This window comes from Dasypus novemcinctus, chromosome 17, assembly GCF_030445035.2.
Source record: "Dasypus novemcinctus isolate mDasNov1 chromosome 17, mDasNov1.1.hap2, whole genome shotgun sequence".
In the NCBI taxonomy this organism is placed as follows: domain Eukaryota; kingdom Metazoa; phylum Chordata; class Mammalia; order Cingulata; family Dasypodidae; genus Dasypus; species Dasypus novemcinctus.
The window spans coordinates 49461705-49489702 of NC_080689.1; the positions used below are offsets into that span (position 1 = coordinate 49461705).

Consider the following 27998-nt stretch of genomic DNA (forward strand, 5'->3'; position numbering starts at 1 on the left):
ATTTCCTTAAAAAATAAGAAGCAGCATTCTATTCCTGACCAAGTTGAAACCCTGAACTGGTATATTTGCTACTAGCACCTCCTTGCTTCTTGGTGACAGGCATGACCTCACCTGCCACTTGGGCAAAACGTCCTTATAAAGCTCCCCTGGCGTTTTTAAAGCCTCTTCCCTTCCCTACTGGCCGGAGCCCACTCCTCCCTCACCACGGATTACTCATGGCCAGGGGCCCCTCAGCCCTCCACCTATTCCCCTCGGCTCTATGCCTGGTGTCCTAACCAGCAGCTTTCGCCTACGTGCCCCTCCACAAGCTCCAGGCGGACTCAGAAGCTTAGGGTGAGAAATGGCCTTAGACGTCATCTCTTCATTTTGCAGATAAGAAGTTAATTCCCTAGGGGGGCAGAATTAACTATTAATAGAAGAGCTGGGTCTAGAACCTGGTGCTGGGTTCTGAATCCAGGGCCATACCCACTGGGCTGTGGCCCGAAGACCACCCTCAGCCTCCTCTCCCCAGCACACCTTCCCGTTGGGTCACTTGGGAAACGGAGGGAGACTTCAGTGTCTTGGGCTTGCCCCCAGAGGTCCACCTGGACAGGGTCCCCGTGGCTGTCGGCCGTCCTGCCAACGCCACTGCCCACTCCAGCCTTGCTTAGCTGACTTCCCAGGGCTCATCTTCTCAAGGTCAGGCTCCTGGCTCCTGGAACTGTTCAGGTGAGCTTTACTGAATCTGGCAAACTAAAGACCCTTCCAGATAAGAGGAGACTATTAAAACGAGGGCCTTCTGAAAGAATTGACTTGCTATCCAGGCCAGAACAGTGACTTTAACAGAGGGCACTTGAACTTGGAGGGTGGTGGGGAGAGCCACCTCGCCTAGGGGTAGGGCGTGGTTGCTGGCTGGGCTCAGGAGTGGCCAGAGGATGCTGGTGATCAGGTCTGCCCTCCTCTGCAGTCAGAGCGGATCCCTGATACCTGCTCGTCTATACCATGAACCCAAGACTCACTCTCCTCCCTTCCATCCACACCCACCCCACAGTGCAAGGTTAAGGCCAGCAGCAGTTGGAGCATGTTAGCATCTTTCAAGGGCCTCCCAGCCGTCATCATTTATCCCAATACCACTTCCTCCAACACCAGCCCACCTAGCACCTACATCTAAACCCAGGAGCAGGCTTGTCCAGAAAGGATGAGACTGAGTGTCCCAAGCAAAGTCTGAGACAAGATACCTGGGCCCTAATCCCTAACTCTTCTCCCAACCAGCTCTGCAGCCTCCAACACACTGTCACTGCACTGCTCTGTGCCTTGGTCTAGCCATCTGAGAAATGAGGGCCATGACAATACCCGGGAGAAAAAATGAGAAAATAAAAACTCTTTGGCAAAGTAAAAAGTATTTTTTTAAGTCTGATGATCTCATCACTACATCATTAGTAGTAAGACAGTTACATCCTCCTCCCAGGCACATACTCACAACATTTCTTTGGATTCGTTTCTGGGAACTCTCCGGATTGACCAGATAGCTTGCAGGAATTAGCCCAGCCTCTTGTTGAAATTCTCTTGCAATTAAGCCCAGCCTGTGACAATTGCTTAAAAATAAAATAAAATTAAAAAAAAAAAAAAACAGCAGCTTTGGCTTGACCATCCCTCAGTTCTCAGAAAATAAAACCATTTGGTGAAAAGTGAATTCCAATCATCTGCCTCCATCACCAGCCAGTGGCTGCTGAATGCTGCCCAGAGCAAGTCCCTGTGCTAAACACCTGCCGTCCTTTGCCCTGGTCTCCCAAAGCAACTTCAAGTTTCTGCAGTCCCTTTGTTTTTGAGGCCAATTCTTGACCTTCAAATTCTAAAGCCCGATGGAGGCCCGACAAAACACTCGCCCAACCTGTTATATCTTAGTGCTCACACCTCAAATTCCAACCTCTTTCGGACTACAGATTGTAAATTTCAGGGTTTGACAGAGAGGGCTGCAGGCAAGGCTTTAATTGTACCCTCTTGTTGCCTAAGGGGGGGGTAAAAGGGAAGAGATTCACAACAAACATAGAAATGGTCAGGCACAGTTTAGATTCTAGAACGTACCCAGTGGGGTCAGAGTAAATGATTTCTGAAAACCAGATCTTCCACTTTCTTAATGGGCAGTACAGACAACATGCAACTTTTAGAATTATAAAAATAGGTTTCACATGATTTTTCTGTAAACCTACAACTTAAATAAATAAATAACCTTCACAAAAGGAACAGAAAAGAGCCCAGCCCCAGGCCAGGGGCCATTTTACAATCGTGTTTAGAATGATTCCCTAACGTTGCTGGACCCCACTGTTGGTACTTCCTGAAAGCTCAGAAAGTATTCAATCCTGAGGATATGATTAGAGGGAGCAGTAACCACGGAATCTGACCACTTTTCCCAATCTCCTCCCCAGCAGAAATTTTCTACTAAAGTAAATGGCTATGAGGGCGCAGTTCACCTAGAAAGCACTCATATCAACCACCTGCCTAAAAATGGACATAAATATCAGGTCAGTTTCACAGCCGTTTATCCCACTCTGGGGATAAAACACATAAATAAGCTGGAAATGGACACTTCCCCGCCCGGGGTCTCCAGGCATGCTGCCATGTCATAAAAGAAGGTTGGTCCTTCTCTGGCTGCTATGGAACAGTTTCCCCACAGGAACCTCAGACCCAGAAAGCACCCTCTAGCCAGGACCAAGATGTGTGGACCCCTTGGGCAGGCTTCGGATCCCCTGCCCCGAGTCTCCTGCCTCCACCCCCTTTTTTTCCATTTCATGCTCTGAGCCATTGTCTTTCCCACACCAGCCCCTGCCCTTGGCCCTTGTGCTTTCTCTCGTTTCCCTTCTCTTTTGTTTTTGCTTATTTGTTGTTGTTTTCCTACTTGGGTTTTGCTTGCTGGCTTTTTTGATGGGGGAGGAGATAGGAAATTTGCTATATGCCATATATTAGCTCTGAGGTCTTAGGCCTCTGTGACTTGGCTGTGAAGACAGCTAAAGGAAGCTGCTACCTAGCACTGATGAGATGCTTCCAAAGTTTGCTCCCGGAGAGGGCACTGAATCGACTTACTGTCTTGGTGGGAAGGAGAAGCATAGTGGAGGACTTGAACTTGTCAGAGAAACAGTCATCTACAGACCTCATTTTATGCCATCCTCACACACTGCTGTAACATCTACCCTGCCGTTCTAACTGGCTGTGTAATCTCTGGAGCGCTCCCAAACTTCTCTGAGCCTCAGTTTCCCAGTAAGTGAGATAGGGCCTGTCGTGCTTCTATCAATCCACACTAGCTATAAGGATCAAATGGGAAAAACTTCAGAACATTTTTTGTAGGTGAACGGATACCTAAATGTAGGGACATTGATATGAATACCTAGAGTACCAGTAATAAGAAAATGCTTGGGAGTCTAAAAGCCATCAATGCCTCCATGAACTTCTTCTCATGCCTCCCCCAAAAACCAGGGGCTGCGTCACCAGCAACCCAGGGCTGTTCCTCGGGTGTTTCCCTTAGACACTGAGGAATTGTCCCCTCTGATCCCACATGGCAGAGTCAATCCCAGTGGAGCAAGAGCTTCCGTCAGAGACAGGCACCTAGGGTTCGCTCTTCCAAAGGAAGCACATGGGCAATGGCTTCTCAAGGTTAAAACAGAAACTGAGCCTAGAGCTGGTGTTTGAACTACTGGGGAAGACACAAGCATTTTAACTCATGCCTTTGAAAGCGTGAATTAACAAACCCACTCCCACCCCATCCTCAAACTCCTGCCTACCTGAGTGTGGCTAGATCAATTTGTTGGTGTCATTTGAACTTCTGGAAGCCTCAGGAATAAATTCCACTTTGCTGTAAAAATTAAGTTATTCCAGAGACCTGGATGCATGTGGCTCTCCTGGTTGAAAACACAATGAGTATAATCCATCCTGGAGTGGAAACCACTCCAATGAAATTTTTGTTGGCCTTTCCAAAGGGTCACTTACATCAGGGCTTCAATATGGAATTTATTTATGAGAGTCCTGTATGATGTTATATATGTTTGTTTTATAAGTTCACAACTATTATTATATACTTATTGTTTATGTATGTTTATGTATGAGTGATATACTTCAATAATTAAAAAACAAAAAAATATAGAATTATAGGATGAGGAATGGGGTATATGGGAAACTCATATTTTTTAATGTAGTATTTTTGTGATCTATGTATCTTTTTAAAAAGCAATTAAATAAAAAATTGATATATATATATTTAATTCACTCATCACCCAGGAATTATGTATATGGGACAGTGGAAACCACAAAGAGTGGGGCAGGGACAGACAGAGAGATAAGATATTTAAATTTTAATGTTCCAGTTAATAAAACCCAAGAAGACAATGTTCCCATATATGAAATTACCTGGGCTTAAAGAGAAAAACCAAAACCCTTCACTGAATAATGTAAAGTTGATCTGCAGCCTTTGCAGCTGCAGAACTACTTCCTTAGATGCTTCCACTCTTCTTGCTCAGCTGGAGGTCACCTGGGCCCTGCTCATGGTTGAAGGAGGGGAGTCTGCAAAAGTAGAGTCTTCAGAATTCATTTCCTGCACCCAACCCTCTTACAGGTTTTACCCACCCTGCCCCACCTCCATGTAGCCCCTCAGGACGGCAGGCTGCTCACCCCAGTCCAGGAAGGGTCCGTCTCCTCAGACTTAAAGATGGATTGGCCAGTTTTCCTTTAACTTATTCACACTGAAATGTTACTTCAACCCAGCCTTCGTAGAGTAAGCATCTTCTCTCTTAATTATATAACTAAAGGATGTTCCTCTTATTAAAGGAATTTTAGGCATCCTCAGGTTGGTGGGGCAGATACTCCAAGAAGCCCCGAGAGCCCTGGAGGCTGATGTAGCCTGCCATGAGGTTAGCCATGTTTCATCATCTAAAGTGGCCTGAGGGTCCCTACCCTTCCATATCTTCCTCCTTCCTGCTCCCCTAACTTCCCTTCTCTAGGAGATAGAGGTCCAGGGCAGGGCAGAGCACCCTTAGGTCCACAGCTCCTTCTAGGGCTTGAGTGCAGAGCAAGGGTCTTCCCTCAGCAGACCCTCTGCACCCTCAAGGATTGGATGCCCCTTCCCTCCCTGGCCAACAGCAAGCTGACTTCTGGTATTATCCAAGACGTGCTTAACGGTGTCCTGACAGCCTCCAATGCATTCCTATCATCCTTTAGTATAGAAGGGAGGGAGGGAAGGAGGGAGGGAAGAAAGGAAGGAAGGAAGGGAGGGAGGGAGGGAGGAAGGAAGGAAGGAAGGAAGGAAGGAAGGAAGAAAGGAAGGAAGGAAGGAAGGAAGGAAGGAAGGAAGGAAGGAAGGAAGGAAGGAAGGAAGGAAGGAAGGAAGGAAGGAAGGAAGGAAGGAAGAAAAGCAGGGGTCTGGAAGACCCTCTCTACATTATGCAAACCCTAGAGTCCTCATCAGTAAATGCCAAATGAGGGGCTCACGCAGTAGGTCAGAGGGTGGGGTTGGGGGTGCTTCCCAAAAGGTCACCTGAATGGGGGCAGGGGGGCTTATTAAATGCAGATCGGGTCGTGGAATCTCTGGGAGGGGCCACAGGTTGCATCTCTAACAGCTCCCAGGTGACGCCCACGTCCCGCCCACAGATGGCATTTTGCCTGGCAAGAGGGAGAGATCCAGACCTCCTGGCGAGGAAGTCTTCTGAGAGGAGGTGGGATCCGAGAAACCGTGTCCTCGTCGGTCGACCGGGTGGACCACCTGGAGAGACCCGGGGCCGGGGGCACCCTCGCGGCGTCCCTCCGTGAGGAAGCCTGATTCACCTGCCCAGGAGTGGAAGTGCAGGCAGGAAGCCCGACATACCCCCGCAGACTGTTTGTGCCACCCAAGGAAAGAGGAACTGACCTTTTTCTCAAAGGGAAGTACATCTTCTCTTCTCCAAACCACAGGCTCACAACCATAGGAGCTCGAGTGAAGTTCCTGCGTGGCTCTGGGCGGGGGCCTGCCTCTTCTGGCCCCCACCCAGAGGAGCTCCTTGGCCACGACCGGGCCGGCCACGCCCGGCTGCCCGTCCCCTGCCTCCCCAGGCAGGAGCTCAGCCCACTTGCATTCCACACGCCATCGCCATGCCCGCAAGCCAGAGCCAGGAAAGAAAGCTGTGTACGCTGACACTTAAATGAGATCTTTGCAATTATCTCTCAATCCTGGCTTGCCCTGTGCTTCTTTATCACGTTTTTTTATAGCTAAAGTTACTCGCCCTCGTTTTAAGTACATTGTGCAAAAGGCATAGGCCAACTTCTGATCTATTCCCACAAGCAAAATTAAATACCAGCAACATGTGTTTTAGTGAATTGGGTCCCTCAATTTGCATCTTATAATAAGGATGTTATCATACTGGTTTATGGCTCAGCTCTGTAGTTTTTATCTCTCTGGGGCCAGATTCCCCCTCATGAGTTCAATATAAGTCTATGAACTAATGCAATTTTTAAAACACTTTTCTTCTGTGTTAACATTAACACCCTTATGAGTGAAAGGGTTTTACTCACCAAAGTGTACAGAATGTTTGCATTCACTGGAGGATGTGGCAGAATATTAGCCTTTGGTGATATCCGTGGCTGCTCTTTAGTGAAAGGAGTTGAGTCAGTAAGTCAGTCTGCCACTGTAAAAAAGCCTTTTCACCTCTTTGCACTGAGACATAATCTCCAGTGTGTTCATTCCCTTACATTTCGATTAATTATAAAACATTGTCACCAGAATATTAAAGTAATGTTTAATATACAGAAGGGAATAAGGTATTCTGGAAAATGCATAATTTTCCTATGATGATTTCGCCAGTTGCATGCAATATGATCTTTTGATTGCCAGCTATAGAAATATTGTGACTAAGCTTTCACTAGCTTTTTATTTTTGCAACCATCCTGTCATAGCACTTTGAAAACTGTAAGCTTGGCCCATCAAAAAAAAAAAAAAAAACCCTAAGGGTGCCCATGCTAAAGAGTTCTCACAGCTTGGTTCCAAAGAAGAGTGATGAATTGGGGGGGAGGGGGAGGTGCCAAACACCTTGCGCTTCACCAATCTTAACAAGCTCGGTGGTGGAGAAGGGCCTGACTCCCACCCTCTGTACAGGGGCAACACACACACACCAAGTCTGTCCTTGGAGGATGGAAAGGTGTCAACATTCCTAAATGGAAATCTCCAGTCATCTCTCTTGCTTCAGATTTTCCAAGCTCTGCTTGAGCCATGCACCCAGGAGGAATGGTCTAAATCAACCCAGGGAGGATCAGCAAGCAGAATGTTCCTTGCTGGCAGTGGCTGAAATGGGACTGACATTCCTCAGGGACTGGCTGCTGGGGATTGGTTACCTCAGCTATTTCCCTCTAGGTCACCGGGTATGGCCCTTGGCTGTGTTGGTTAACAACCAAGTGTCCTTTGAGGTCTCCCTCCAGGCCCTCTGCAGCCAAAACTTTTCCATTTCAATAACAATAAAAATGATACTAGCAGAAGAAGTCCTACCTACATTCCTTCTCAGCAGCACTCACTGGGCAGGGTCTCTGTCACCACCAAGAGTGATGGTTGAATGCATAGAGCTTTTAAAAACTGGAGTTAATTTTTAAATGTTTTCTAGTTATCCATGCCACCTGAGAGCAAGTCATCTTGTTCCCATTCTCTTCTGGGCTTCTGATTCTTCTCTCTGACTCCCACCCTCTCCTCTGAAAAATGTGATATGAAAAAACTAAGCCCTTTCACCCCAAAAGGCCCAGAGTCTGGAGGCTTAATTACTCTCTTCATTTGCAATGTGGAGGCCCCTTGGGTCAGAATTAAAGGTGATTTCTAGCAGGAAAGGGGATAGTTTTGCTCCACTCCCACCCATCCATTCTGTTCTATAGACAGGGCGACTCTCTTGGCCAGCAGAGGATAAGCTTGCCCTCTCCACCTGGCTTCCCAGCCTTCACCTTTATGCTCTGTAGAAGGGTGGAAGCTCAGTGCTAATAGAGTTTCTACAGCTAAAATTTGAGAATCTAGACGGTGATGAGTATAAAACAGCAAGGCCCAATAATGCCATTGCCGCCCTCACAGTCATTATACAGGAGGGGCATTATCCTGCCTAGGTGTGTGTGGACGACGCACATAGGGCATGGAAATGTGGATGATTTACGAAGGGGGACACAAGGCCATATAAAACAATATGTGTAACTGTGCATACAAACACACTTCCTGTGCATACACCATATTTCTGACTCACGGGGAAAATGGAAAGCGCTAGCACATGCAAACAGACCCTTGGGATGCACCAGTGTGTTTCCTAACCCAAGTCTGTATGACTTAATGATGGTCATTTGGCTGAGCTGGGGCTTGAGCCTCTGTGCTGACATAGAAGAAGGGGTGCTGAGCCCTTCCTTTGCTCTCTGTCCCCTACGCCCTCCCTCCCCACTACCCTCAGGGTCTGCAGGGCTTACTTCATGTTTTCAATTACAGTTTACCATAGTTTAGTAAGAGGGGAAATGTGGGCCATACTGGTAATGCCAAAGTGTCTCAGGGGAATGTCCCTGCTTGCGTTGAGCTCTTTGGGCAACTCTGGGCACTAGTTTCTGCAGGATAGATCCTTAGCATGTACTTGCCCACTTGCTGCTGGAAGCAGCACGAGTTGCTTGCTCTTACAGTTGGGGCCAGGGTCAGAGCAGAGAGGGGTTCCTAGGAGAAACTCAAGGATGAAATCAGAGTGCACAACCCAGTGTCAGAGATGAATTCTTCAAGTGCCTTAAATGTCCTGACATAAGTCACTGGATGGTTGGAGACCAGTCCCGTTTCCAGGACGGTAGTGTGGGGGAGGGCATGAAAGGATACCAGATGACATGACTGCAATCCGCAAATACAGAGGGTGTCTATTTTTGAAACATATGCTCCGAGAGGGCAAAGCCCCAGCCTGCTCTGCCTTACTTTGCACTAAGACTACTTCCCTGCTTCTGTGTAAACAGGCTTGCTTACTTTCAATCCAGGGCTTCACTGTGAAATTCATGTAACACTGTGACCAAATGACATTAAGATAATAGTAATAATAGTAACACAATATGCATGTGTCAACAAGCATATTGCAAAGGAAAAGCAGCATAATAGTACTTTTATGAATAGTCAAGAGTATTGAAAAAATATATTTAATACTCTTCCCTTCTTCCCAACCCTCTTCCCTCCCAAAGTCCTTCGTGCATACTGACCTGCAAAAGTCTTGTAGCTTTCTGTTTTTTCCCCCAGTTAGGCTTATCATTTTGCTTCAGGCTTGATGCTCAAGTGTTAAATACTTGAAGAGATATGTTTTCCCTTTGTATTGTAAAAATAGTGGATTTTTAGAAACCCAAAGACCTCAAGGTCTTTATCTTTAGACTGTCCCTTGTCTAGACTTCTAACAACTGTCAACACTGTTGAAGACCTTTCCTTGACTTCCATAGACAGTGCAGGCTGGATCCCAACCAGCACAAGCAGGGAATTTAGATGTACCATTGGACAATGGGATCCTTTTTTATTTGATGAGGCCAGATGTCTACAAAGTTTTACCCAAATACTATACTCACAGCAGAACCCTTCCTCTTGGAAATTACCAGCACCTTTCAGGACCAGCCTCCTACTGGTCTCTTTTGGCGCCCTCTGGGTTCTCCTTCAAGCCATTTCACACCCTGCCACACTCTTCCCAAAACTTTACTCTGGACATTTTTTTGAACAAAAACTATCCATTGCCTAGAAGATCAAATACAAGCCCCTGTGCCAATCATTAAAGAGTCTCTAGAATATGGCTCCAAATTATTTTCTAGCGTTATCTTTATTTTTGTGGGCAGACCTTGTCTTCCTGCCACACTGGTCTAGTCACTGCTCTCCGAGCACCACAAAAACACTGCCTCAGACTGGTTTGCCTTCATCCTTTCTCCTCATCATCTAAATCGTATGCCATCTCTGATGACCAACTAAAAGCCCAACAATTCTGTGGGCCCCACAGAAACTACCTTCTTCTACATTCCTACAGTTGGTGCCTCTCAAATATGAATCCATCCAAGTGCACCCTTCCGTTGTTCTCTATCTGCTCCTTAGGCTTGGTATCTTCTCCCCACCATAGGGCTGATTCTAAGTTCTGTGAGGACAGGGATTGGGTCTTATACCTCTTTATACTTCCTTATAGTGCTTAGAATGCCACTTTACACACTGCAGGTGGGAAAGAAAAAACAACTTTGTTTCTGCTGATGTTCTGAGAGAGAGCATAGCACTGTACATTCAAGAAGTAAAGATTTATTTTTCATGTTCAATATAGAATGATTTAGCTGCATGCAATCAGCTAGAGGTGAGCTCAGAGGGTTAAAGCATAGGAAATAGACTCCCTGTCTTGGTCACTAATTTTTGATCACAGGACAAAGACCCAATTTCCATTACCCCCTTCTGTTCAAGTCATCTGGTATTTTTATTTATAAGGACTGGGCCAGATTCATGAGGAAACATCAAGTATACTCACCTCCAGCATTTGAAAAACTACTTTTAAGTAGGCAGCCTACTGATAAGGTGTAAAGAATAGCATTCCCATTTAGTGAGGGGCACTGAGGTCCCTTGTTTGGGATTGTTGTCTACATTAGCAAAGTGAATTATATATTAGCATTTTTAAAAGGCCCACTCTTCTCACAACATCTGTTTAACTGAGGCCAGTTATTTAGCAGGATTCTAGTTAATTTTATTTTCCACTGGTGGCAATTCCAGACAGGCAATGCCTGAGCTTTTACCTCTTTGCTTCTCTTTCCAAGCACTTAGCTTGGTAGTTTGCCAATGGCGAGAACCTAACAAATATTTGCCAACTGAACAAATGAATGAGCCTTACGGAGGATGGGGAAGATAAGTGAGTGAATTCCTCAGGTATGGCTCACCAGACCAAGCCGGTCATCCCAGAGCTGAGGGTGGGCAAAAACATTAGCTTAGGAAGCAGACGTGGCTCAAGCTACTGGGCTCCCATCTACCATATGGGAAGCCCTGGGTTTGACTCCCAGAGCCTCCTAATGAAGGCAAAAAGCTGGCCCACGCCTCAGAGAGCTGGCACAGCAAGGTGATGCAACAAAGGGAGACGCAGAGGAGAGACAGTAAGAGACACAGCAGACCAGGGAGATGAGGTGACTCAAGCAGCTGAGTGCCTCTCTCCGACACCAGAAGTCCCAGGATGGGTTCCTGATACCTCCTAAAGAGAACAATGAGAAGACAAGACAAGCAGACACAGAAAGAACACACAGTAAATGGACCCAGAGAGCAGACAGCAAGAGCAAACAAGAACAAGGGGTGGGTGTGGGGAGGGTGAGAAATAAAATTAAATTAAAAAAAAAAACAAAAAAAACACATCAGCTCCATGAGAAATAATGACTTTAGCTCTGCGTGGTGGTCAACAGGATCAGAGCCCTCAAAGCAAAGCGACTTCCAGTGTGCTTCCTGATAGGTCTAGCTAGCATGGTTGTTATTTTGCTTCCTGATCAGTCTAGTTAGCACAATTGTTGTTTTATTTTTTTTTAATATGGTACGCTCAGACTTGGCATTACAAAGCATGACAAAAATCCAGAGTGAAAGATACTGGCAGTCTATATGTACAGGTGAAGAGAGAGGATTCTGGAATCATATCATAGCACTGGTGCTTGGCCAAGTCATTTAGTCTTCCTAAGCTTCAGAAAAATGGTAATAAAATTAGTACTTACACCACAAGATGATTAGGAAGACTAAATAAGAATCTGCATTTCGGGAAACGGACTTTGGCCCAGTGGTTAGGGCGTCCGTCTACCATATGGGAGGTCCGCGGTTCAAACCCCGGGCCTCCTTGACCCGTGTGGAGCTGGCCATGCGCAGTGCTGATGCGCGCAAGGAGTGCCATGCCACGCAAGGGTGTCCCCCGCATGGGGGAGCCCCACGCGCAAGGAGTGCGCCCGTGAGGAAAGCCGCCCAGCGTGAAAAGAAAGAGCAGCCTGCCCAGGAATGGCGCCGCTCACACTTCCCGTGCCGCTGACGACAACAGAAGCGGACAAAGAAACAAGACGCAGCAAATAGACACCAAGAACAGACAACCAGGGGAGGGGGGGAATTAAATAAATAAATAAATCTTTAAAAAAAAAAAAGAAAAAAGAATCTGCATTTCAAATAATTGTCACCCATGCCTAAAACACAGAAAATTCTCAATGGTACTGCTATTATTAGTTTAATCTATAGTATCCCTTCACCAAGCTCTAGGCAGTCCAACAGCTGAGCAGGAGAAGAGCTGGGATCTCAGTCAGAGGTTGCATCTTGGACAAGGCCCTCCATCCCCAGGCAGCAGAAGGTGTGTGGAGTTTTGCCATCCTCAGTGAGATGCACAAGGCACTGGGGGGCAAGGAAGGGGCTGTCCTCCAATGCTACCCTCCAGCACGCAAGGGAGAGAGAGGGACCATCATCCTCGAGGTACACCCCAAACACTGCCAATTCAGCCACTGCAAATTGTGAGCCTTTTTAAAATAGGAAGGCAGCATTTGTTTCCTAGGAAAAATCATCCCAGGTTTTTTTTCTGTGACACCAACTTATTTTTAAAAATGGGTTTACTAGCCAAAAACAAAGAAAAGCTCACCACCCTCAAGACGGGCCACAGCTCATTATCCCATCTCTATGTCCTCACTGCCATCAGGATTGGGTGTCAGTGTCCCCAATCCTACTTGGAGTTCAGGGGTCTTAGAAGCATTTAAATGACTCATGTGGCTCCAGCTAACTGCTGTGTGCTGCTGGGTAGGAAGCAGGCTGTGCCCTTCCTTTTTTGAAGGGAGGAATGGGTTTCAAATGAGATCAAGTATGGAGCGAGGGGACGCCAGGGGGTGGGCATAGTAATGATAAAGCTGGGATCATAACCCTGAGCTGCTGGCTCAAAGACTGACACCATTCTGTCTGAACAGAAAAGCACAGGGGTCCACCCCCTGGCCCATCAACCTATGCCAGAGAGGAAAGAAAATGTACTCTCAGAGAACCCTAAAAAGAAAGACAACTCCACAAATAAGGCAGAGTAGCTACACACAAATCCAGAGAAAGGGGCCCGCCTTAAAGAAAAATCCCTCGTATTCCTGAGCTCTGTCTGAGCTTTTTGGTGAGTTTCTCAAGAGAGAAATTTGCATCTTGGTTTTTCCCCTTTGTGTGGTGAAGCCAGCAACAGGTAAAATCAGTCACTCTGAAACAGGGACATGAGCAACTCTGCAAATCTGAGAGCAGAAAGGAAGATAATCTCTGCGTACCTCTCCACCGGCTTTCTCCGCAGCTGGAAAGAGGACAAATCAGCTGGGAGAGAGGAGCAGCAGGGGCAGCGCCGGGGACAGGAGTAGCCTATTTGCATTACCGTCTAAGGAAATTCAGGAAACTATCACAGGGTGAGGGTGGGGGTGGGGAGAAAGATCACGCAAATTACTTCCTCTCAGGCCATCCTCCCCAGGATATTTGATTTGCTCTTGCTCCTATTTCCGGGATGACTGCCTGTGCAGGCTCTAAACAGTTGTTTCATGCAGCAACTGCAGCCCTATCAAGGCCCCAGATGTTCAAAGTCAACCCATGTCCACTCAGAGAAGTACATGGGACTCAAAAGATGGTTGGTGAGCAAAGAAATGGCAGCAGAAGAGCTGAACACAGCAGACCTAATAAAGGGCGAGGTGGACTATGTACCTCTCTACGCGGAGCCGTGAACCTCTGACTCAAAGGGAAAATGAATAAGGTTTCATCCTGCACAGAAAAGGAACATGTGGCCCAGCTAGCACTTTAGGTGGCCTCATCTACACAGTCCAGAGGTGCATACCATTTCGATCAGCCTTCCCTTTAGCTAATTGCTATTGCACCACCTTTGAAGTCAAAATCAAGGCCTCCCAAGGAACAAGATTCAGGTCACGCAGGTGGCTATTTGGATTCCCTAGCGGGATGTGATGTGGTCACGAAATTCAAATGAGGAGGGTGTTTCTCTTAAATCCTGTCTGAAGAATGGAACAGATTGTGAGATCTATTTAAGTCATTGAGATGAATTTGGTTTTGATGAGTACGTCTTTTTTATGCCCTTTAAACTTTAAAAGCCATCTCCCAGCATTTCTTGGTCCCTAAGTTTATTTCTGCTGCTGGTGGGTGACTTAAAGGACAAATCCTTCCAGGTCGTGGCCTCAGTGCCCTGTCATAAAGGACACAGTTTAGACAAACTTGAGATATAGGACCTGCTCACATGGGCCTCGCTAGCACTGGCACCAAAACAGGCTTTGGATTTCATTCTCAAATCCTTCTGAACTGCTCACTTTTCTGTCATTTCTGTTTCTGAGTAGGTCACAAAGGAGATATTTGCCCTCTGAATTCCTTTGCACAGGGGCTGGGAGGCTTGGGTTCCAGTTCTGGTTGGGCCACTGACTAACTGTGTGGTTTGAAGCTGGATCATCTATTGCCCCCATCTGTAAATTGAATAATTTCTATGGTCCCTTTCAGCTTTAGTCTACTCTCATCCTGCCTAATCTATAGGCTCACTAGGGGAATTGATTCTATCATGTATATCAAAGTGCGCTATAAATCTTACTTATTGTTATTTCCTGAGAGCATTTTTAAAAATATAGTCTTATACAAGTGGACAGGTAATGCTACCAACAATCAGGTATGTTAATTTACACTCTGATACTAAGGAAAGCAATTGTCACTTCTGGATTTTGATGCAAGTCCAAAGTTATTTGGCTTAATATAAGATGGGAGGAGTGTCAACGGAGGAGGTTTGTCTCAAATAGGGAGTCAGAGGAAAGAAGCATCATATTATTACTTCCTTGCTGAATTAAGAACACAGCCACCAGGGATCTTCATAGAAGAGGGAAGATATGTCGGCAACATCTGTTGTTTCTGAACTTCCACCATACTCAAAATTCTTCAAGTCTGGTTCCCTCATGCTATGACCATAAGTCAGTCAGTTATGTGGCATGTAATACAAGAGAAACAACAGCCTATAAAATACTTAAATTCTAATCTTCCTCTACCACTACTTCCTGGATACAGTGATTTGTAAAATAATTTTTTATAGAAATAAATATTATTTAACACTGAGGTTAAAAAAACAACCTATATCAATATTGATAATCATTTGTTCAACGTTAACCTCACCATCTAGGCTTTGAGGAAATAATATCATCTCAACAGATCCAAACCTTGAAAGATATTCCTCTCCACTTGGAGGGCTCGGCTCCAATCCAAGTGCCCAGGAAATATTCTGCCAAGGTTTAGGGCACTACCTTAGTAGAATACAAGTCTGCCATCCTTGCCTAAGATTTTCTTTAAATTACCACCAGTTCTCAATAAAATTATCTCTCACCCATTGCCTATATTCAAAAGACTGGGCGCTAGATGCCCCAGGAGCACTGCTGTCATGGACCCAAAAGTCTAACAGGCATTTTTGTATAGGGCAACAATCTGGACAGATCACAAAATTAGTGTTCACAGACCATGCTCAAGAGAGGAAGAGTCACATTTTGTATATGGTCCCCCACCAACCTGAGTCCCCAGGACTGAGTCTTCTAATCTGCGCTCAGTACATGCTGGGCAAGCAATTGATGTCTGCAATTTGAAATTCCACTCTTCAGAGAGGGCACAGCGAGGACCCCAGTCAGATTCCTCAGTCTCTTCCCCTGCTTGCACCACTCAGACATAACTGCCCTCACTACGTCACACAGAGACATCTTCCCAAGTCATTGATCCTGTGTGGGTTTTCAAAGGTTCCTAGCATAACACCATTCCACAACGAACTTCATTCATGAATTTTTATTTTCTTTTAACTAAAAAAGGGATGGAGAGAGGAGGAATCAATTTCTTTTTAATTAATAAGGAATCTGTCTTCCCCCAAAAAAGGCAAAGAAAAGATACCCTTTGTTCACTCCCTCTCATCCTACCCCACTATCATCCCCTCCCTCCCAAAAAACACTCCCAGAGATATTGATTTAGTTGCAAATTGATGCTAAGAATGGTGGGGTGGGAACGCAAATCAGAACCGAAAATGTTTTTGAGCATGAAATGCATTTCCCAAGGCTGAAGTTGCCCAAAAGGCCATGACCGTTGCATTTAGTTCTGGTCTCCCTTTCAAAGTGGTGCCACTCTCTCTAGGTATCAGCAGATGAGCTCAGCCCATCCAGGGAAGAGGATGTCACAAACTCTCTCATGGTCTTAGGTTTCAACGACAAGGAAGCAGAACATGCGGCAAGAGGGTGTTTCCCCATGAAACGACTTCTTGTCTGGAATTTCCATCCTGATCCAAGTGAGAGGAAGACCCAAACGCTCATCAAAGCCACCTGTTCAACTAAGGTATATTGACTTGTCATGGAAAAGCCACTGGGAAAAGGAGATGGCAAGGAGGGACTTTTGCCCCCAGTTGCCTCCTGCGATGCACACAGCCGCTGGTAGCAAGAGCCAACTTTGCATGCCCTTACCCACAGACATCCTTAGCATTGGTCTGTGTGTAGAAGCCAGACGTGTGTGTTCATGAACGTTTACAGGTTCTGTCCTAACACAGGGAGACGCACCGAGGTAGAGAAATTTCCTTTGATTAAGCAAAGTTCAGTGGAATTAGGTCCGGACCACACACCAGAAGACGCGGCTTCTCTGCTTTACCTTTATTGGCTGCTGTCAGTCAAGCCTACAACCCAGGTGAGCCTCAGTCTCCTCGTCCTTAAAGTGGAAGCAGTGAGATCTCTCCTGCTGAGAAGCCGGCGGAATCACGCACACGAAAGCACTTCATAAAACACAGGGTTTAAGACACCACCGTCAGGCGGCCTTATTTATGATGAGAAAGCAGGAAAGAATCCAGATGCCCATTACTTTGCTATCTTTTCACTAGCCTAGGTAATCTGGCCAGAGGGTGAGTGAGATTTTCCCTACTGATTTTCACGACCAATATGTAAATCTCTAATTCACAGGTGTTCTACTATTTATAAACCTATTTTAATATGCTATATTGTTTCTGATTCTCGTATGGATCTCCAGGCAACAGAAAACACCGAACTGAGCAAAGTCCTTTGCAAATTTATTGGGCCAGAGGAACTTTTATCACCTAACTTATTTGTGTCATTGATTTTTTAAGGGTATGGGCCTTACTGTGGTCACAGCAGTATACTCTGATGTGGAGCTCCCTCCTCCTAGAATTTTTCACCTTAAAAAATCTGCCCCAAATTTCCTGGTGCAGGTGATAAAGAAGCACTGTTTGTTTGGCAATAAAGATATATTTGCTGAATGCTTGGGAACCGAAAATTAGAATGCTTAATAAGCAACTACTGACATTTATCACTTTCTTTGGGATTTACCACTAGTCCAGTGACGTTGTCTTTCTTGAACTAGATTAAAAAAGACAAATTCAAATGCTGCATCGTAGCCACCAAAAGCATATATTTGAAAAACAGAATTCAGTGTGCCATAGTATGCATTATTTAATGGTATGCAAATTATAAGTCCCCGGTAAAAACCACACTTCTGCATTAATAAACAGCAATACTATCACTGCATTAATTAGGATATTGCTGTGATTTATTCCCAAGTTTTGCATTTTGATTCTCCTTGAAGATTTATGCCCTCCGATAAGCAGTAACCTATTTCCCCTTTTATACCTCCTGCCCTGCCCCTTCCTCAAATCTGGTCTCCCCACCCACACCCGATGGTGGGCTATAGGAAACGGGTGCAGACAAACAAAGTCATCAGCAACTGCACTGTCGTATCAGCATTAAAGATTAAAGAACAAGCAAACACCACCTAAAGCTCCAACATTTATTGTGTCAATGTTAAGCACACTTTTTAAAAGACAACATAGAATGTATAGAAACAAGGGGTGGGGGACTCATGCTCATTTCCACAATACGGGTCATTGGGTTGGCTGGTTCCAAAAGGGCCGGGATGTCACCCAGGGCAGCGACAGCCCATGGGCCCTCTACATGGGACTGATTCACTGTTCCAATGTGGGTCTGTTTTTTAGTTTTTACTTTTTATTAAAAAATATAAATAAAATGGCACTGCAGGCCCAGGCAGGAAGGACTCTGCAGGACTCTGTCTTCCCACAACAGCTTCTTGGAGGCTACTGTCAGAAAACAGCACAGACTAGCAGATGACAGACCACGCTGACGACGGCTGGGCGGCAAGCATCCACCCCACCCCTGGGGGCTTCAAATTTTCTCAGAACTTAAGGGCTCTCGAGCTTCCATCCGAAAACTGCCACACATCTTGAGCTCTCTGGGAACTACGCCGAATGGGGGTGTGTGAAGAACCTAGAAAGAGGTTGGGAACAGAGGAGGGGGGAAAAAAAAAGTACAGGTGTGACTTGGCCCAGTGATTTTCTGTTCTCTAACTAGTGTTTCAAAATTATAACTTAAATCAACCACAGGTTGAGCCACCGGAATCTTAAGCATGATTTCAAACTCAATTTCCCTCCCTCCCCCCAGGATCTCTGACCTCTGAGTGACTTTCCCACGCCTCCCTCCCTTCCTTCCCCCAAAAGGACCCAGGCCCCCTACCCAATCATATGAGAGTCCTAATAAACTCGGGGCACACCTGGAGGGAAACACTTTCCCTTATTACTGAGAAAACTTAGTAGGAAACAGACCTCTGGTTGAGGAGAACAGGGGAAGGGGAAGGGGATGGGGACATTTTTTTTTTCAAATAATAAAAATTATAAAGAAACAAAAAAATCAAAATTGATGTAAAAGCAGCACAACAAAAACATGAAATGTCATCAAGTTCAACGTCAAAGCAGCCAAAGATTTACGAGAGGCGAACAAATCTCTGAGGTGAAAACCAGAACCCAAAAGAGTTGCTCCCACATTGCACCAAAAACTGCCTGGCGGTTCTTTCAAACAGGCAGGTTTTTTTCTTTTCCTTTTTCTCTTTGGTAAGGGGGAAAGGCAATGGTGAAGGGAAGAAGGGAGCGGTTATTTTCCTCTGGGGTTCCTCCCTTGCTGTACACATTGAACTTGAAGCAGCAGAACTGGGAGTCCGGATGTGCCGAGGAGGAGGGCTACCACTGTGGCATTCCAGGCCTCGTTGCCATGGCGACCCGAAGCAGGGGCTTGAGGCCTCCTCTCCCCTGACTTGGCGCCGCGGGAGGCCCGGGGTCTGGCGCTCAGCTGCTCTCACGCATCCCCCCCTGAGCAGTGGAGATCTGGGACGAGGGGCTTGCTGTGTCCAGGTGGGCTCTGGGGAATCCCATTCCCAGTGCAGCCCTAAGTTACTGTTGTCGAGGCCCTTTAGCTGATACCCCAGTCAGACCCCTTTGTCCGTCCTGCTACCAATATTTAAAGCCCTAGCAAAGTGTGGCATCTGGGTGGGCACGTACCACGTCCAGGGTGATTTAACAGCACAGCCTCCTATGGGGCTTGGCAGGGAGGCGCTTTAGAGGACAGGCAGACTTGGGGAAATGGTTTGATTTCTCTCTGTTTAAGTGTCTCTCTTTAGAGAGACAGCCATTTCTGCTGTCTCTCTAAAAGACCGACTACATATGCTCCCTTTAAATACTCTTTGCCACTTTACAGAAAGGAAAAACAGTATTTGGATCAACCGTTGGGTTGTGTTCAGCTGAGTTTAGGTACTTAAGTACAGTGACCCACGTGAACTGAATTGGTCTTCTTTCCCGTTTCGAAGGGAAAAATTAGTCACATCCCACGACCACAGATGACACTGGGAAATAGAGAGAGAGAGAGAGAGAGAGAGAAACAGGCCCATCCCCCTAAAGGCCGATTCGCTGGCCATGTGCTTTAGTAAATGAAACAGCGGGCTAATGGGATAACAAGATGACAGCGAGCCAAAGTGCATACCCAACAACCCTTGTCTACAATTTGTAGCAACAACAGCCCTGGAATAAATGCACATAATCCCAGTTCCACCTATGTGCTCTGACGTCCTTCCCTTTTCTTTCAAAATGGGTTCATTCATTCTTAATTGGGAAAGCTGCAGGTCTTAGAGAAACTTAGGACATTTTTCTAAGTGGCTCATACCTTTTAAAATCCAACAGTCTTTTAAAGAACATTTTTCTAAGCAGGTTTACAGAACACTGCCCCTCCCAACCTTACACTGGCAAAATTCCCACTACCTTTTTTTTTTTTTTTAATGGGAAGTTGTCCGAAAAAGAGAAGGCATAGGATGGGTACATTCTCGAACACACCAGGCCCAGGGACAATGGAGCAACAGAACTGTAATGGAGAACACACAGGACGACACAGGCAGAAGGATCGTGTTTGTGTGTTTATGCAGGGGGGAAGGGATTTAAAAAAAGAAAACACTGATTTCCTCTCTCACCCTCACTTGAAGCAGGACAGGATGGGGCCTGAGGCTTCCCAATTCCTTTTTCAGGAAGGCTTGAAATAATCCCAGTACCTTTTAGCAAACTTTCAGTGTCTGTGAACAAATCACCCATTTCCTTATTTCTCCAATTGCAACGATAGCTAACCCCCCAACTTCCTGTCAAATTCTCTCTTCAAGCATTATGCATATATACAATATGTACTTATTGCATATATTAGAATGGCATTTAAATAAACACTTATAGCCACAGAATGCCCTGGGAAAAACTCGACTACTTCACACTTCCTAACATCGCTAGTACAAATGAAGAACCACGTGTTCACCTCACTTCTTAGCAACCTTTAAAATGTGTTGTTTTCAGTCCTTTTGTAGGCCCTAAACAAAGAGAGGAGAGTAAATGGTCTCAGGAAGGAGGTCGTATGTGCACTGGAAGAGTTTCTGGGTTAAAATCTGTGAGAAACAGTAGTTACTATATTTCTGTTCTTTAAGATATTTTCAAAATGTACATTAAATAAAGGAACATTTTAAGCACCAGGAGTTCAGGTATGTAGAGAACACTGCCTCAGCCCATTAGGAGGGTCATAAAAACTTGAGAATTCTGAAAAATGTTAAGGTTTCCTCATTTTCAAAAATATATTATGAATTCATCCTATCTGTGGCAATGTTTTTTTAAGATTTTTTTTAAAATTTTAGGGTTCCAGATACAAGATGTCACTTATAAGTTATATTCTTGTTGGCTAGGTGTCCATGCTTCTATTGTTCAGTCAGCTTCAGAAATAATATTTTATAAGAGGGCTTCAATAAGTCAGGAGACTAAGTAGCTTGAAGAATCTGTCTCCCACTGAATTTATTTAACTTTGGGACCACGTAAATCAAACATAATCTGTGATTTATCACCGGATGTTTGTACCCCTCCCCATCCCCCATTTGATTTACAAAATCTGAGCAGACATGGATACAGGCATCCACCTTTAATTCTGTTGGAAGGCAAACCCAATTACACTAAGAGCATCATACACTGAGAAATTAAAATGAATACTGTATATAAAACCTGCCCAGCTGCACTCATGGCTCATAATAAAAGAGTAATAGGGACACACAGGTTTTATGGACATCTAATGTGGTGAAGCAGAAGTCACCACATCTAAAACCATGGCACCAACCAGCAAATATTTTTATCTGTTTTGGATAGCATTTTAGATTCAGTTTTGAAGTAACCTAATCTAAAACAGCTACATCGTCTCTCGGTTCACTGACAAGTATCAGGTTGTCCAAGGCACCAACCCCTCCCATGCCTATCCCATCCCAGCCTCTGTACGCTACTCTCCAACATCCCATCTCTCACCAGATTCCACCCTGCTCCCTGCCCAAGCTGGCTTTGGAAACTATACCTACTTTCTCTGTATTTTAGAAAGACAAAACTATTTTTGCCTCGGATAAAAGGCATCTCATGAAAAGGCCACCTAACAGACACTAGGGCATAGAAACTGAGCAACCAAAAATGCTACATGAAGACAACGGAAAAGCTTCAGTGTGGATTTTTACAAAAATAAGAACAATGTCATATCATTCACCTGCACTGAGAACAGGGAGACAGTATCACAGAGGTATGTGTTTTAATAAAGCAGAGAGATGCTGTAACATGCAGTATTCGTAAAACTGACAACACAGACCTCTAAGGAGATTTAAAAAAAGACCTAACTTGCTTTACAAAGTCGATGCTTGCGTAACATTTCATAAACCAGCTGGTTGGTCAAAAGATAACTGAAGGGTAGTCCCAGCCGCCACTTACAGGAGCTTCTGTTGAATCTAGGTCTCCTGGGGGAGCTCGGAATCACAAGGCACACCACCATCCATCTCAGGAAACCAGTGGCTGATTCCACAGATTAGGTCACATCTGTCTAAACCCCTGGTTGCTTTTCTTTTCTTTCTTTCTTCTTTTTTTTTCTTTTACCTGATGCCTGTTTCTGGATTTTTAGACTTGGGAAATGGGCTTATTTTTGTTATAAAGACTTATGTGGAGACTAAAGGACTGATTTTTTAAAAACCTTTTCACATTATGTACTAAGATAGGGCAGGGATGGGAAAATAGAAAAAAACTTTAGACAACAAGAACAGCAAAAAATCCAAAGGAAATAAGAGTTTAAGATGCTATTACCGCAAGTTTTTCATTTATATCTGAATAGATTACTGCTAAGCGGTGGAGGAAAAGTTCTTAACATCCGACTGAAAAACATCTTCCATTTCTTGAAAATTATTCTAGAATTGTAAAGTCTGAAAACTATTTCCATGGTCTGAGATGTGCCTATTTTAATATAGTAAGTACTTTATGTTCCTTTAGGTTATAATACACGCATCAAAATGCCCATAGAAATATAATCCTGAAAAAGACTGACTGGCCTTCTCTTAAAACCTGTTATTTTCTTGAAAGTAATTTACAGAGTGTGTCAAATGAGGACACAAGAAGCTTACATTGTGTACTTTAATTTTTTTTTATTTTTTTTCAATAAAGGGACAAAATGGGTGTATGAACAGGTTAATGCAGACAACTGCCAAAAAAAACACAGACAGTGGTTTTTCCAATAGAACTTAACAAAGACCAGAAACAAATACAATAAAAAGCCAGGTTGTAATGACCTTTGGTCATCCAAATAAAAAAAAAAATAAAAACAAAGAAAAATAAAAGATCAAATTAAGTGCCTCTGTTTTGAACAGGGCACATAAGCAATAATAAATAGTGACTCCCATAGTAAAAGATAAAATTTCAAGTTACGACAAACAGCTTTCATTACAGGAATAGAAAAGGCCAATAACAAAATATTCTGCATTGCCATTTACAAAAAAGTATTGACTAAAGCGGGCTTTCTCTTTAATATGCTTTGCATATGAAATTCTTTCCAATCTAAATATAAAGCACCATTTAGTTTTTGGCAATGAAAAAAACTGCAAAACATTGTTGTTATTTTTTTTTCCTTTTTTTTTTTTTCTTTCTTTCTTTTACTGTATATGAAGGTAAGATGCTGGAATGTAGGGTGATAGAAGGAAAGGGACAAAAAACACACTACATAACAAACCAACGTTATTAGCTTGCAGTACTGCATACAGTATGGCAGCAGGAAAAAGGAACAAAAAAAGGATATGTACAATCCCTATGACAGCCATCCGTGTGACATTCTAACAGGCTCCCCCAAACCGCCATTATATGGCTTCTCATCTGTACAATGTCACACTTTTTTGTCTCTCTCTTTTTTTTTTTTTTTTTGAAGCATACAAATAATTTGCGCTATATTATCCTGCCAAATTAAAAAAATATACTGTGGCAGCCTGTCTTTTGTTTTCCACTACCAAAAAAGGTACATTGATACCTTTTAAGAGAACAAGCAACAGTTAAAAATACAAGCTTCGATATAAATACTATAGTGCCTAACACTAGATGAACATTTAATTCAAATACCATTCTAGAAATACAGAAAAAAGACCATAAATGTGTTTTAGCATAGGAATCAACATGAGTGTGCATTTTCCTATATTTAAGTACTATATAATCTTAAACCTTTCCCCAATGTATGTTTTTTTTTACAACCTGAAGAGCGGTGTGTATCCAAGGCATAGAATTTCCACTACCATTTTTAAATGGATAACAAGTCTTGTAACACCTCCAAGACAATGGAACCCTAAAATGCAGTTCCCCCCTAAACATAATGAAGTGTTTTTTTAAAAAATTTTTTTCTTAACATTTATATTTAAAAAAGTTTTGTACAAAAAAATCCTTGCACTGTAGAAGCGAAAGCAATCATTCATTTCTACGTTAAATGTATTCTGTTTCCATTCGCAGCGCTTGCAATGTTGCGTCCAAGTAAGTAAGCTCATTAGTCAAGTAAATGGCTGGCAAAGTTTTTTTAGTTTTTTTTTTTTTTAATGCTCATCAATGAGATTGTGTTCAAATTTTTTTTTCAGCATTCTTGCAACTTTTCCCTTAAGTATAGACCTGTAAACTGGGAAAATTGTACAGTGCACTTAATTGTCCTATCTGAACAAGTTTATTTTATACTCAACCTCTGTATCTCTGATTAGAGAAAAGATACAGACATCACAGGCAGAGTCAAGTGCTATTTGAACACCAACTGGGGCAGATGCTAGCTTAATAAAAAGGAAAAAATTAAAAAAAAAATAAAAATAAAAACAATGAATCCTCTTCCATGTTAAACACAAATAGCACACAGTGTATGGAAAAGAAATGAAGTACAACTTTTAGGGAGCACAGACATATATACTGCTACTCTTAAAATTCTTTCTCTTCTTTTTTAAGAATGTCACATTTAAACGCAAGTCTTAAGAATTCATAGTTAATCATCATTGTATCAATATTAGCTTATACACCTGCTCTAGTCTAAAATGGCAAATAGTACCATGTTGTGCTAAGAAATCACATATTTTTTCCTCTGTTACTCTTGGTCAAACCTTATTGTCAGCCTCTTCTTTTTAAATATGGCATACAAGGTCTTAAAGATTACTCTTTGATTGTCCGTCTGACAACCAAGTGGATCTGGATCTATTTCTTTTAGTGCCAGAATTCCTTTTTAAAAACATTATTTAAAACAAGTATATTCGTAAAATGAATTCCTTATGAATGTATTTAATTGTGTTTCAAGGATTTCGTACTTTGCACATTCAATCAAATCATTGCTTCAGAAAAATAAAACTTTGGGCAAAACAGCCCATTTCTTTTAAGCTCTCACCAGGAGCAAAGTAGCTTTTATACTGGTATATTCAGTTTTGTTTAAGAAATTAAATTAAAGGGAAAATGATGATTAACTAGGACATAATGGGTCATATTTTTAGGTAGCCATCGTTGTGAGAAATACAATATAGAATTATATGCTAGGTCCTAAAGTTTATTACCTCACCCAATGCTGAATTAAGCTACAAGTTTATAACAAGTAGAAAGAACCATCAACGTGGTTTTAATTGATCCAAGGCACTCACATTTTAAAACCAAATGATAGAATAAACTTGCTTTGTTTTTCTGTTAATTTGTCAATTCAAGGCCTTTTCTCCTCTCAAATTGATACATTTAATAACCCTTTAGAGACAGACATTTAGCGCAGTTTTTTTTTTTCAGTGCTATCTATGCTGTCCATAGAGGGTTAATCCAAAGACTGTTTTTTCCTCCTCACGTTATAAAATAAAACTGTACATGATATGTATTACAGAATGTATGCAGCATGGTCTTTTTCTCTCTCTCTCTCTTTTTCTCTCGCAGAACGGAACTGAAAACAGCAACATGTTTGCTCAGCAACGAATCAAGGACAATTTAAAATAGCCATAACATACCATACATGCTGTCTAAGTTTAAAAAAAAAAACATAAACAACATGTAAATTATTGCACAAGAGAAAGGCTCAAAGTTTGCGTAAAATGCAATAGTATTGCCCCATACAGATCATGCATTCAAACGGTGAGAACATAAGGAAAGAAAAAGAAAAAGAAAAAAGAAAAAGAAAAAAGAAAAAAAAAAAACAGGTGTGCTGGTGACAAGCACTCTCATAGTCTTAACTTCCATTATTTCTGTTTGTTTGTTTTGTTTGTTTAAACCACATGGGACTAGAAAAAAATCCCAGAGGGAGCAGGGCTGGAGGGCGATGGGGAAGGTGGGGGGAGGTGTGAGAAAAGGGGATGTCAGGTGGGGAGTGAGGAAGGGGCATTAATATACCTCTATTCAGTTTTTATATCATTATTCAACACTCGATCACTGTGCCATTTTTTCATGTGTTTCTCCAGGGTACTGTACACGCTAAAAGGCATCTTACAAATTTCACATTTGTAAACGTCCTTCCCCACCTGGCCATGCGTTTTCATGTGCCTGGTGAGCTTGCTACTCTGGGCACAGGCATAGTTGCACAGCTCGCACTTATAAGGCCTTTCGCCCGTGTGGCTTCTCCTGTGGACAGTGAGATTGCTACAGTTCTTGAAGACTTTCCCACAGTACTCACAAGTGTCGCTGCGTCTGCCCTCTTTTGAGCTGGGCCTGCCCGGGCCCGGACCACTAATATGGGGCGTGCTCCCTCCACTTCCCGTGCCGCTGCGCCCCGAGATCCCTCCGTCCAGCTCCCCGGGCGGCGTGGAGAAGCGCAAGCTCCCGTTCTCCGACGAATGCTCCGACGAGGAGGCGAAAGGCGATTGTCTGGAGTCTCCGAAGCTCAGGAAGGGATCTTTGAGCTGCCTGGAGGCCGCGTAGCCGGCGAGCCACTGCGAGTACACGTTCTCCGTGTTGGGCATCGCGGCCGGGGGCAGGTCGAACTCCTTCTCGAGCTTGATGCGCTTGGAGAAGGGGCTCAGCGAGCTGGGGCTGCCCAGCAGCAGCTTTTTGGACAGGCCCCCCGAGGCCGACTCGCCCGGGGAGCAGCCGCGGCCGTTAACAGTGCCATCGTCTATGCGGTCCGACTCGCCGGCCACCGAGTCTTCGTCGCAAGTGTCCCTGTGGCCCTCGGCCTCGACCAGGTGGCCGCGCTTATGCTTCTCGCCCAGGACCTGGTGGAAGGCCTCGCTGAAGTGCTGCATGGAGCTGAGCACCATGCCCTGCATGACGTCGGGCAGGGCGCGGCCCTCGTCGCCCACGCCCACGACCGCGCCCCGCGAGCTGTTCTCGTGGTGGCGCGCCGCCTCCAGGCTCAGCCCGAAGCCGTAGTCCACCCTCTCGCTCTCCGTCAGCTCCTCCTCCTCCTCTTCCTCCTCTTCTTCCTCTTCCTCGTCGTCCTCCTCTTCCTCCTCGTCCCCGTTCTCCGGGATCAGGTTGGGGTCGTTCTCGCTCTTGAACTTGGCCACCACGGACTTGAGCGCGCTGCTGGCGCTGCCCACCAGGTCGCTGGTGCCGGGCTCCGGGGAGCTGGCGGTGGAGAGGCCGTCGTCGGACTTGACCGTCATGGGGGACGACTTGTGCATGTGCGTCTTCATGTGGCGCTTCAGCTTGCTGGCCTGCGTGCACGCGTGGTCGCACAGGTTGCACTTGTAGGGCTTCTCGCCCGTGTGGCTGCGCCGGTGCACCACCAGGTTGCTCTGAAATTTGAACGTCTTGCCGCAGAACTCGCATGACTTGGACTTGACCGGGGGCTGGGAGGGAGGAGGGGCGGACTGCAGAGGAGGGAGGGGGGGCGTCGCCAGGAAGGGCGGCTTGCTACCTGGCTGGAATGGTTGCAGTAACCTTTGCATAGGGCTGGGCCGGCCTGGGGACAGCGGTGGGCTAGACGTGTTCCCTGCCAGCTCTCTAAGTCTCCTAGAGAAATCCATGGCGGGAGGCTCCATAGCCATTGGATTCAACCGCAGCACCCTGTCAAAGGCACTCGGGTGATGGGTGGCCAGGGCCATCTCTTCCGCCCCCAGGCGCTCTATGCGGTGGGGGTCCAAGTGATGTCGCGGCGGTGGACTAAACAGGGGGGGAGTGGGTGGAAAGCGCCCTTCTGCCAGGCCCGAAGCCTCTCTCGATACCGATCCTGGTATTCTTAGCAGGTTAAAGGGGTTATTGTCTGCAATATGAATCCCATGGAGAGGTGGCTGGGAAGGACATTCTGCACCTAGTCCTGAAGGGATACCAACCCGCGGGGTCAGGGGACTTCCGTGTTCGCTTTCTAAGTAGATTCTTAATCCATGAGTGTTCTGTGCGTGTTGCAAGAGAAACCATGCACTGGTGAATGGCTGTTTGCAAGTTGTACATGTGTAGCTGCTGGGCTCATCTTTACCTGCA

The 27998-nt window shown here is 44.8% G+C and overlaps 1 protein-coding gene across 6 annotated transcripts in view; it reads right to left on the reverse strand.

The window, feature by feature from the left end:
* Positions 1–17720: 17720 nt before the first annotated feature.
* The window catches only part of BCL11A (BCL11 transcription factor A), a 100449-nt gene continuing 90171 nt past the window's right edge, over positions 17721–27998 (reverse strand). For 4 of the 6 annotated variants that reach the window (XM_004470472.4, XM_058278606.2, XM_058278607.2 and 1 more), the window contains one exon: positions 22731–27993. In XM_004470472.4, coding sequence (XP_004470529.1) covers positions 25973–27993 — 2021 coding nt within the window. In that variant the 3' untranslated portion in view covers positions 22731–25972. Of the gene's footprint in view, positions 18229–22730; positions 27994–27998 lie in introns of those variants that run through there. The other 2 variants (XM_012529804.4, XM_058278608.1) reach the window with 1 other exon arrangement.